Source organism: Euprymna scolopes, chromosome 42 (assembly GCF_053919585.1).
Source record: "Euprymna scolopes isolate OS-2025 chromosome 42, ASM5391958v1, whole genome shotgun sequence".
In the NCBI taxonomy this organism is placed as follows: domain Eukaryota; kingdom Metazoa; phylum Mollusca; class Cephalopoda; order Sepiida; family Sepiolidae; genus Euprymna; species Euprymna scolopes.
In genome coordinates, this window is record NC_136523.1 from 7738065 (window position 1) to 7751003 (window position 12939).

General features: G+C 33.6%; 1 protein-coding gene across 1 annotated transcript in view; it reads right to left on the reverse strand.

Moving 5' to 3' along the window:
• The window catches only part of LOC145266920 (NHL repeat-containing protein 2-like), a 70624-nt gene extending 60554 nt beyond the window's left edge, over window positions 1-10070 (reverse strand). Inside the window, exon 1 of the mRNA XM_080122715.1 lies at window positions 9864-10070. Coding sequence (XP_079978841.1) covers window positions 9864-10023 — 160 coding nt within the window. The 5' untranslated portion in view covers window positions 10024-10070. The remainder of the gene's footprint in view (window positions 1-9863) is intronic.
• Between the last annotated feature and the right edge of the window lie 2869 nt (window positions 10071-12939).

The window sequence follows — 12939 nt, forward strand, 5'->3', positions numbered from 1 at the left end:
CATAATCAACCAGTTCAATTTTCAATTTTGTAAATCCTTTCTATCTGGTCCAAAATATACCCCTATTTTCTGAGATGCAACCATAAATCGTACTCTACATGAATCCTTGATGTAGCTTTCACAGTACCAGAATACCAGGAATCCTGATAAGCAACAATTATATATTCACCAGTTGATGGTAATTTTCGTCATTTCTATTCTGTTGTTTTACTGAAAATTCAACTATGTACACAAAGAAATAAAACGGTAATTTTTTACCTTGTTTCCACCTTAACATTAAAAATGATTACTTTTATAGGTTTTAGGGTATGCTGAAAACGAATATCGCATTTAAATTTTCTGCAAATAAGTAGTTTTCTGAATATTAAGCAATGTCATTTCTTATGTTATCGCTGGTGGCCATCTTGGTATGTGTGAGCGCGCAAATGTAACACCAAGAAACTATGCGCAAACACACGTACCAAGATGGCCACCAGTAATAACATAAGAAATGACATTGCTTTAATATCCGGAAAGCTACTTATTAGCGGAAAATTTAAATGCGATATTTGTTTTCAGCATACCCGAAAACCTTAAAAGGTAGTCATTTTAAAGAAATATTTTACAAAATCCATCACAATGAAATTCTTAATTCGAACCGCCTAATTATTATTATTTAGATGTCCTCAGTAAAAAAAAAAAAAAAACGGGTTTGTCTTACAGATTCGAAAAAATGGTCTTGACAATGAGTTGAAAATAAATTCAAGTTTCAAAATATGTTTTATTTAATTGTTAGGTGAAAGTACAGAATAGTTAACAAAACACCCTTCCTTCCCCATGTTAAGAATGTGTTTCTAAATAATAACGTTATTATTTCAGCACGGTAGCATAAATGCACCTTTTGATTGTTATATATTTGTTTTTTCTTTTTTTTTTTTACCACTAAAAAACACAATTCTACCTTAAGTACAAGTACAATAACTAAGCGCATGTACTTCGTAAATTTTGTTGTTTTTTAACGCTTTTAGTACGTGTGTACTAAAAGCGTTAAAAACAACAATTAGTATTTTTGGAAATCAATTTTGAAAAAAATAATAACGTTATTATTTCAGTACGGTAGCATAAATGCACCTTTTGATTGTTATATATTTGTTTTTTGGGGTTTTTTTACCACTAAAAAACACAATTCTACCTTAAGTACAAGTAAAACGCATGTACTTCGTAAATTTTGTTGTTTTTTAACGCTTTTAGTACATGTGTACTAAAAGCGTTAAAAACAACAAAATAATATTGTTTGGAAATCAAATTTGAAAAACTTGAAAATAATTTTTTTAAGCTGACAAACTCGAATAAAAAAATGATTTTTCTGCTTTCGTTTTGAAAAAAAGCAGAAAAAATTTTTTTTTTATTATTCTTTAGTCAGCTGAGCACATAGCAAGCCGTTTACCCGAAGCGGATTTGAATTTCTATAAAAGATAACATTTTAAAGAAATTTCCACACAATTTATAATTATCAAATATTTACATATTATGCATGAAAATAATTCTGAAACTATTATCTATATGAAAATGGATAATATATACCAATTTATCTTATCAATTTTGAAATATTCTTCGTCAACTTTGCTCGGTCGTAACTTCGCTTCCTGTGGTCCTAAAAATATAAATCAAAGTTCAGTAGAGATGAACTTCTATGCTTATAAAGCCTGTAAAATTTCAGCCATATCCAATTAAATTTGACCCTGCGTATTTGTATCCAAATGTAACGTATGAAATGTAAACATTGAAAAAACAGTTTCCCTTTTTGCTGTCGTCATTTTTTACCATTTTTTTCATTTTTACCTTGGAGCATAAAAATATTGAACGCCTAAAAGAAAAATAAATTAATATCATTATAATGCTTATTCTATTCTCTTTCCAGCAATGTAATTCTTTTTAAAAATTGACCCACAAATAAAAAGATATGACTTGTTGAAGCACATTAGGTATGTAATATTGCCAATGTCCACAAAAATACAGCATACGCTTGTAATGCTACTAAAATCTTTCGCTTCTGGGGGCTAAAAGCTATATTTTTTTTTTTGTACAAACAAGGTGTTTCTTTTATTTAATTAAATATCTTAGGACTTTACTAATTATCTTTGAAATAGACCCAGAAAACTAATATTTATCTTTCAAAGGAGTTTTAAAATGAATTTATTAAACTTGAAAATTTCGCTGAATTTGTCAGCTTCCAAATGTTGCCGTGAGAACATTTTTCATTAGAACTTTTGTTTTTCATGTTTACAAATATTCGTTTCCTTGTAGAAATTAATTTTAGGCTTTAATCTTTCAAATACAATAAAAAAATTGTCGGAAACTTACAAAAAAATTATGATAAATCGGCTTTCAAAACTATGTCCCTCTAACTTTTTTCTGTCATTAATGCACGTACCTACTTAACAAGCACCGATTATTTTGTGATGGGAAAACTTTATAATCTATAAATATAAAAGCGAAAATGTATGTATGTATGTACGCTTTTCCTCGATGTCCACAAAAGGCTTCTTTCAGAGAAGCGCTCGCTCGCTTCACAACTTCTTAAAACTTTTTATATCATCTATAAATTGTAATATCTCACAGTTAACCACGGAGCTTGCCTGTCTATTTAATTTTATTGACTTTCAAACGTTAATTATTCCACATTTCCCGCATCGGCACGCGTTACATTCGGTTTTCGGTATAAACAGAAAGCGAAACAACTCTAATCACAGGCCCAGAGCCAGTGGTCTCTAGAGAGCTAAGTAACGTTTGGTCAATGTCGACTTCGTCATATCAGACGGTAGCTTTCATTTCGAGACGAGGGAGCGGGTTTCTAAAAACAAACAAACTGATTTATTGACCTCATTAAAAACTGTCCCGCACAAAATGCTAACTGCTGAATAGCTATCGCCGTCACATCAATCAAAAACGCGCACCTGTTTTTTTTTCACACTTTATTATTTTCCAACTGTGCGGCGTCAAGGCTTTTTTTTTCACGGGCACCTTTTTTTTTTTCACACACACCTACAAACACCCGGGCAACGCCGGGTACCCCTCGCTAGTCTTCTATATATATAAAAGCCAAACGTCTGTGTGTATGTATGTATGTTTGTTTGTAACGCTAAAACTTTTGAAAGACGGAACCAAACTTGACAAATTTGGTATCATATCGAAACCCCATCACCCGGATGACAAATATCGAAATTTCACGTCAAACGGACCACTAGAAGTTGGTCAACTGATCAGTTATCTTCGAGGGGGGGGGGCCCAAAAAAACCTGTCATTATCTATATATATAAAAGACAAATGTTTGTTTGTAATGCTAAAACTTGAGATGAAAGATTCCTCTCCCCTAAGAATAAAACATATGTTCAATATCTGCTTTTGTTTTTTCATTGTTTATACGGTCCCGAGCAACGCCGGGTAGCCCTGCTAGTCTATATATAAAAGGCAAAACGCGCGCAAGAGTTTTTGCATGTCCAACAAAGGCTTTGGGGGGGGTACTATCGCTTAGAACTGTTTATATACCCCCTAGATAATAATATCTAGGATTTGGAAACACGTGTCTGGATTTATTTACAGCGACTTTTACAAAATTATTGCTAGTTTGGCTTCCCACGTGTTGATTCGGCTTTTTTGTATAAAAGCAAAACTGATATGAAACTTAGCTGCGGGTCTCGGCCTCTGGGCCAGGTGCGTCCAGAAAGCAAATGGACGTTTGGTCAGTGTCGGTGAAAACTGCCATATCAGACAATTGCTTTCGTTTGGACACTTCCCTAATACAGGGAGAGCTGGTTTTCCCCAACGAGTTGGGAAAACAAAACCAGACAAACTTGGGTGAAAAAAAAACAAACCCAAAAGAACTATCCCGCAGTTAAAATTAGGTACGCAATTCCATTTCCTTTGACCTAATTAGATTCGCCGCGCACCTGCCATTTATGAATGTTAAATTAAAATTGGTTTCAGTTACTTTCATTTTCGTGGGCGAGCGGATAACTTTTGCCTCAACGTTCCGGGTTCGATCCTACCTACCAAAACATTTCTTTTCTTTTTTTTTTTTATTGCACATTTTCTTCTTTTAACATCATGTTCGTTGAGTTTTTTTGTTTTTCCGATTTTTTAAAAGAAGTTTAACACAGGGTTTGGATCTACCCCCCCTCCCCCTCACCTACAAAATCTTTTTTTTGCTGTTTTTTGTTTTTGTTCGTTTTTTTTTAATATTTGTTTTCGAGCCTACTTTCCTACCAAAATTTTTTTTTCTTTTTTGATCTATTCCCCCCCCCAACACACACACCTACAAACACCCGGGCAACACCAGGCACCCCTGCTAGTCTATAATATAAATCTCACCTGTCTATTTAAATATATGAATGTATGTACGTATGTTTGTATGTCTGCCTAAAACTTTCGACAGAGGTGACAGATTTTTACGAGATCAGTATCATTTTTAAGCTCGAGACCCTTTGGACGACAAACATCGAAAAATTGGCCAAAAACATTAATTCCTTCACCCTCACCTGGGCATTTTTCTACAGGGAGGGTATCGCTTTTTTGGTACTCCTGCAGTATTTTACCCACCGATTTCACAATCTTAGCCGAGCGTTGACGAACGCTTTCGGCGTTAACGCCGACGAAAGCCGAGAATTCGGAGCTACGGTGCAAGAACGCTAAAAGTATGTGAATAGCAACAACATTACAAGGAAAAGATATTGCACACACACAACAAAATGGATAAAATTATTTACAAAAAATTTAGATAAGATAAATCACAAACACTTACCGTAAGTTTTTTTAAAGTAAAATAAATTTATTTTGTTGAATATTTTTTTTTTTTTTTTTGGTTCATTTTGTTTTCCGATGGCTTTTTTTTGGGGGGGGGGGGTAAGCAACAGTAATAAACACTTCAATGTTTTTTTTTTGTTTGTTTTTAACAAAACGTTATTAAACAGTAACAACAATGGTTTTTTTTTTTCCCCAGTAATGGTTGTAGGGGGGGGGGACAACAATTACTGTTTATCTTTAGTTCCGACTGGAAGATTTTCTACTGACTGTAGAGGCAAAGTAGGGAGCAAAGGGTTTTCAGAGGATGTGGAAAGAAGCTCCTTCCCAACCGGGTAGCCTTCCGCGATTTGATTTATTATGGAGACAAAAGGGTTGTGTCCAAATTTTTGTCTCCACATAAATTCGCATAAATATGTTTCCAACAGCTCTCGGTTTTTTTGTTTTTTTTATCGCTAAATTAAATAGCTGAAATGAAAGGCTGTGTATTTTTACTTTGAACAATAAAATAACTGAAATGAAACGCTATGTGTGTAATTCCAATGAAAATTATTCGTCTGCTGCGCGTTCGTTTGAAACGCCCTGATTGGCTGATAGAGTATCGTACCGCTCGCCATGTTCCGGCGTTTTCCGATGGATGTCGATCAACGCTCGGCTAAGATCGTGAAATCGGTGGGTAAAATACTGCAGGACTACTGTATTTTTTCGCTGATATTTTCGAAAGCCATCGCTTCTTTTTGATTGTCTAGCCTTAATTTAAACCTACGTCACTTCTGGTTTAGTGATGGGTGCAACGACTAACGTGCCACATTTTTTTTTTCCACTTTATTTTCCTACTTCATGGGTACGGGTTTGAGCCTGTCTGCCAACTACAACTTCTTTGTTTGCTCAACACAAACCTACAAACACCCAGGCAATGTCGGGCACCCAGGCTAGTGATTAATAAAAACTGGAGGGAGTATTCTGGGTCTTCACGACTTAATCAAATAGGATTGCAGCAACTGTTTGCTGGAATTTAACCTGACTGTTAACTATTCTGTACTTTTACTCAATTGCTTTAACTTTACTAGGCGTAACGGATGAATAGGTCACCAAAACGAATGCCGTTTATAGGTTGTGATATAAAGAAGCTGGGGTCCCTAATTTTATCCAGGGCAACATCGGATTTCCCTGCTTGTAAAAGTGTTCTGTTTTCCAGATTGGAGTTCCTGTTTTTTCTTTTAAAAAAAAAAAAAAAAAAAAAAAAGAAAAAGAAAAAAAAAGAAAGAAAAAGAAAGAAAAAGAAAAAAAAGAAAGAAAAAGAAAGAAAAAGAAAGAAAAAGAAAGAAAAAAAAAAGAAAGAAAAAGAAAGAAAAAGAAAAAAAAAAGAAAAAGAAAGGAAAAGAAAAAAAAAAGAAAGAAAAAGAAAAAAAAAGAAAGTAAAAGAAAGAAAAAGAAAGAAAAAAAAAGAAAGAAAAAGAAAGAAAAAGAAAAAAAAAGAAAGAAAAAGAAAGAAAAAGAAAAAGAAAAAAAAAGAAAGAAAAAGAAAAAAAAAAAAAAGAAAGAAAAAGAAAGAAAGAAAAAAAAGAGCACTGTATTCTATTTTCGGTCAATGTTCACCATTACGCCAACTGAAGACGCCTTGTCATTTTTAAGGAAAATGACAACTTTCAGAGGTTTTCGGTGATGCTGAAGCCAAATATTGCAGGGAAAATTAGCGCAGACAAATAGTTTTCGAGATATAAATACCTGTATTTTGTTACGTAATTTCTAGTAGTTTTATTTGGCCGCCATCTTTGTTGTTTCAATGAAATGGCATATTGAGCATGCGCGCGCACGTTGCAGTGAGCAGACAATCTATGTAGTAAACTCAACGCAATTCCAAAAGCCGTTTTTAACATGGGGAAGTGAGGAGGGTGTTTATTCCGAAAGAAATGACGTTGAATAAACAAAGATGGCAACCAATTCAAACTACTAGAAATAACGATGCATAATGCAGGTATTTATATCTCGAAAACTATATGTCTGTGCTAATTTTTCCTGCGACATTTGTGTTCAGCATCGTCGAAAACCTATAAAAGTTCTCAGTTTATCGTAAAAATGTTGAGGCGTCTTCAGTTGGCATAACGGTGAACACTGACCCTCTCTTCTAAGTAATATTTTTTATAGGTGCTTGTGCAGTTTACCATAGATATTAAAAAACGAACGAATACATTAAAAAACGAAGATATTGAAAAGATATTGGAATAAAGTTATCATAAAAAAAAATATTGCTTAATTTGATCAAGTAGATTTTTTTTCTACAGAGGAATATGAAATTTTAATGAGATTGATCGTATCGCGGCCATCTTGGCTATTTCTGCGGACAAGGAGGCGGGTGGCATCAGGGGATATAACTCTATCACCACTTAAAGTTTGTCAAAATTTGACGAGATTATTTTGGAACATGAGCAGAAAAAATACCTATATATATATATATATATATATATTTTCACATATTTTACAGAGTTTCTCTGTCCTTTTTATAATCCCATTTTCATTTTGTCCTTTGTTAATTCCTTTTTTGTTTAAAGGTACCTTCTCGTCAACCACAAAAATAGCCAAGATGGCTGTGATACGATCAATCTCATTAAAATTTGTTTTTCCTCTGTAAAAAACAAAACAAAACAAAAAAATATACTCGATCAAATTAAACTATTTTTTTTTCTTAAATTCCATAACGGGTACATACAATATTGTTCTTTTTCAATATCTTCATTTTTAATGTCTTTGTAAACTGCACAAGCACTTTTTTATAATACAAAATACAGATCCAAACCATTGAAAAACATTGCATTCTAATTAACAACAACAACAAAACATTGTAAAAAACATTGTATCCTATTTTTCTAATAAATATAAAGAAATCAATAAATATTTAGTAAAGTAATATATTTTTATGAGGTAGACGTTGTCGAGAGTGCCCCCCTCCCTCACTCTAAATTCCACAAATTTCACTTTTTAAAAAACTTTTTTCCTGTTAATATCATCGATTACAGACTTAAGTTTCAGATTATTAAAAAAAAAAATGAAAAAAAAAAAAAAAATATAAAAAAAAATTATAACTTTTCACGCGAGGGTTCAGTTTTCAATTATAACGTTGTACTAAATTGAACACGAACTTTGTGACCACGATGAAAAAAAAATGGCAACTTTCTCTGATGTGACCGGAAGGTAGGGGTTAGAACGGAAGGGTGAAAAAAAAAAAAAATAAATAAAATAAAAAGGAAGATTTCTTAACCCGACTCTTCCCTCCTCCCACTCTCATCTATGTACCTACCCCCCTCTCTCATCTATGTATGTATCCATCTATCTATTCATCGTGGTCATAAAGCTCGTGTTCAATTTAATGAAAACTGAACCCCCACGTTAAAAGCTATAAAAAATTATTTTTCAATTTTTTTTTTTTTTTTTATAATCTGAAACTTAAAGTCTGCAATCGATGACATTAACAGGGAAAAATTAAAAAAAAAAAAAAAAAAAAAGTGAAAATTGTGGAACTTAGAGGGGGGCACTCTTAACAACGTCCGCCAAGTTTCACAGTTTTTTCATGCCATTCCGTATATTTGCTTTACAATAAAAACGAAAATCCGGTTAAAATATATTACTTTGTTCCACTCCGGTACGCCCTTTAACAAATAAACGCCGATTACAGCCATTGGCACCAGCACCAGCACCACTCCCAAACTTTGGAATTTTTTTTTTTTTTTTTTTTATAAAACTCTCGTCTCCAACCAGTTTTTATATTTTCCATATTTAATGTATTTATTTGCTTCCCCACCAAAGCAAATTAGGCACAAGGCCGTTTTTAATATGGGGTAAAAACCAGCTCCCCTAAAAGTAGGCAAAAAGGGGGCACTCACTCTGGTTACCAAAAATAATAATTATCCCAGTATAGAGCCCCCCCCCCATTGACTGGGACAAATTATCTTAAGTGCAGCAGCACTGCAGCAGCAGCATCTGCAGAACAGATACTACACTTTGATCCCGGCCCGAAGGCCTAGAACAAATCCAACCTATTTTCAAAGAAAAAAATACAGAAAAAACTTCATGATGTAAATTGATCAAGTAGTTTTTTTTTTTTTAAGAAAATAAAATTTTACGACGAAGCGCGACGTTCATCCCGCTAAAATAATAACGTTATTATTTTGAAAGTCATTCTTAACATGGGGAGGGAGAGTATTTTGTAACTATTCTGTACTTTCACCTAACAATTTAATAAAAAAGAAAGATATCATAAAACTTGAATTTAACTTAAAAATATTATTTTAAAAAAATGCACGGTAACGTAAGTGCATAAAAGCACCTGTTGTATTTTGATCCGTCATGTTTTATAAATAAGTGGAAGCCACTGGAAGACAACTTAATTTGGATTATCGAGTTCCAAATCAGCCTTTTAATTGCTACAATTACCTATTAAAATCGCTAAAAGTCGTAAAAATAAATAAATAAATAAAATAAAACGATTTTCTTGGTTAAAACAACTGATCAATTTACGTAATTTTTGGAATATTAAATCTTCGTTCCGTGACAGGTACGTACACCATAAAGTTTTTTCTACAATTTATTTATTTATTTATGTATTTTTTTGTTAATAGGTTTAATTTTTAAATCAGGGCCATTTTTTTCTCGATTAAAGTTTACGAAGAGAAAAAAAAAACGGTTTGTTTGGAGACGGGAGTGATTCTATAAAATTACTATAAATTTATGTTATAGAATATATCAAATAAGAATGCAATAAAGTAATAAACCAATAATAATGCCGTTTATAGGTTGTGATATAAAGAAGCTGGGGTCCCTAATTTTATCCAGGGCAACATCGGATTTCCCTGCTTGTAAATAAACAGACCCAACAACGCAAAAATAACGGTAAAACTATACAAACACCGTGACAGCGAATTAACCCTAACCCTAACCCTAACCCTTAACCCTAACCCTAAACCCTAACCCTAACCCTAACCCTAACGCTGTCACGGTGTTTGTATAATAATACCAAAATAACAATATCGCTAAACAAAAACAACAGATTCCGATAGTTTTGCAAGAAGTATACGGGCCTTACGGACCTGCAGGAAAGTCCGACACCACAAACTTAAACTTGGAATTGGTCAGCTTGAGATGTTCCATGATACTGGACCTCCTGTCATCGGAGCTTACGGCCTCCTCCAGTTTCACTTCCAATTCTTCGCATAATTCAAGGAGGTCGTTTAAGTCGATCGCCGCCATATTGAAAACACACGTGTTAAAGGGAGATCACTCTCGGAGTACGCAACGACCCCGCCCTAGAAGGAATAGCCACTTTTCGAAAACGTTGCAAAAATTGGATGCGCTAGCCCCCCCCTCCAAGCAAACAAAAAAACATGGCCACCAGTGAAAACAATAGCGAATACATGAGATAATAGAAGCCTTGATATCATAAAAATACTTATCAGCGACAGTTTTCAATGTGATATTCGTTCAAACAAAGGGTGCTTGTTAAGATAGAGTCGGCAGAGGGCAGATAATCGCTTTTTTTTGTTAGCAACAACAACAATACTCACTTGACTGTCATGTCGAAAATAGTAATATATCCCAAAATTACGAAAATTCATCGAGCAGAACAACTGCTATTGTGTTTTTAGTAAAAAAAAAAAAAAAAAAAAAAAAAAATTACTACGGTCTAAAACGGTACGTCAGTAGTCACTAAAGGGGAGAAAAATGAAATAAATATTCTCCTATCATTAATGTAAAAAGTGTTTGTGTTCGTGTGGTTCCAATATGGGGGATCGGTTTATTGTATTAGAAACTGTGCACACACATAAGTATACCAAAAGTTTTCCTACTAATTTTCCTGTTAATTTAAAAAGTGTAAATGTCAGGTGATGAAACTTGAAGATTGCATAATAAAAAAAAGACATTTTTTTTTTTTTTACATAGGCATCACCACTTATCAAGGCCAAGAGGCCACTCAAGGATAAGGGTTAAAGAGTGTACAGTAGACATTGGACAATATAGTAATCATTAGTAATGAAAATTCGGTAAATTTGATAACTTATATAGAACGGCTCATCAAGAACTTATTTACGTTAGACTTGAACACAACCATATTGTAGTCAGCCGGAAAGCAGGAAAACGGAAGACAATTCCACAGACATGCAGTTCTAAAGAAAGAAGCTTTGTTCATGGAATCTACGTTTAGGTTTAGGCACAGATAAAGAGTGAGGGGAATTATTGATAGTGTTTACAGCTAGACGAGTGTTTCTTGTGAAAGTTTGGCGAGGGGGGACCATAGATTGAAGCTCAGTTGAACACCTTCCATGAAAATAACGATACATCAGAGACAAACTCGCAACATCTCTTCTGTGAGATAGAGGTTGCAAGGAATTCGAGAAAAAAAAAGGAAAAATATTCGAAAAAAGTATTTACACACAGACACACACACATGCATACATCTATTGTTTTATTTATATAGATCAGCATCTTCCCTGAAATCACCCTTTTCAAAAATGAAATTCTACATATTTTAGGCAATTACATGTGAACACGCTGGCAAACGTGGTAGAAAGGAGAAAAAAAATGTTAGAATTTAGAGTGGGGGATTTTTTTTTTTTTGCATATAAATTTAATGTAACAAGATCCCCCATTTCCAAGCTATTGTAATTTTTCAGGACAGTCAACTAAATCTTTATTTTAATGGGGGAAAAAATCCTGTGTGTTTTTTGAGGAGTGGTGGGAGTTTAATTTTTTAGACGATGAGAAGTGGTTTTATCACTTTGCCACAATGACTTAAATCACCCTCTTCAAAAAATGAGATTCTATATTTTTAGGCAATTACATGTGAACACGCTGAAAAACTTGAGAGAAAGGAGAACAAATATTTTAGAATTTAGAGTGGGGGATTTTTTTTTGCATATAAATTTAATGTAAGAAGATCCCTCATTTCCAAGCCATAGTAATTTTTCAGGACAGTCAACTAAATCATTTTTTAGTGGAAATAAATCCTGTGTGTTTTTTTAGGTGTGGTGTTGGTGTGGGTTTACTTTTTTAGGCGATCATGTGTGGTTTTATCACCTTGCCACACAGACTAAGGATTAATAGTAAACAAGTTGGTTAACTGCTATAAAAAGGTAAAATGGTCCGAAAATGTAGGATCATTTTTCAAAGAATTCTAAAACAATGTTTTTTTTTTGGTTTTGTTTTATTTTCTTCTTTCGACCACGTTATTCGCATATAATATTCTATCATATAAAGCGTAAAAATCTGTTTAAATGTATGTATGTATGTATGTTTGGATGTTTGTATGTCTGCCTTAAACTTTCGACAGAGTCAACATATTTTCACAAGATCGGTATCATTTTGAAGCTTGACCCTTGTGGCCATGATAAAAAGCGTTATTTCGACCGCTAATGACCTCACAACCATGGTTGACACGTCGGTAAGAAAGTTTATTCTTTTTCACCTCTTTTTTTTTCTGGTGCGTTACGGGTTTGAACCTGTTTACTACTCCTATTTTTTTTTTCGCTCGCAATTTTCTTTTTTTTCTTTTTTTGCTCAACCAACACCCTTACACACACCACTTTCTTTTCTGCCTTCGCGTCATGGATTTGAGCCTGCCTGCCTACTACAACGTTTTTTTTTTTTGCTCAACACACACCTCCAAACACCCCGGCTAATCATCTATAAAATGTAGAATCCTTTCTTGTTTTTTTTTTTTTTTTTTAGCATGGGAGAGGAATAACTAAGGGCGATAATCTATAAACTTACTAAAAAAATGGATCCTTCTAGATTCAACGACCCTTAAAATGTAGCATCTGTCATATCCTCAGGCTGAAAAAAAGAAACATCCTTCTAGACTGAGGCATTTTTATTTGTTTTTATTATATCATCACACCATATGCTAGTTCGTACAAAAAGTTCACCCAGAACAGTCTGCAAACATTTATGGTAAAAAAATAATACAATAAACAAAAAATATTTTAGATTTTACAGTTGGGGATCAGTTTAGTGTATTTTTTTTTTTTTTTACATGGGGATCACCACTTATCAAGGCCCGTAAGCCACTCGGGGATAAAGGTTATTTTGTGTACAATAATCAGTGGGATAATATTGTAGTAATAGTTGGTATTGGAGATTTGATAAAGCGTTTTACTTAAGGGGGCGATT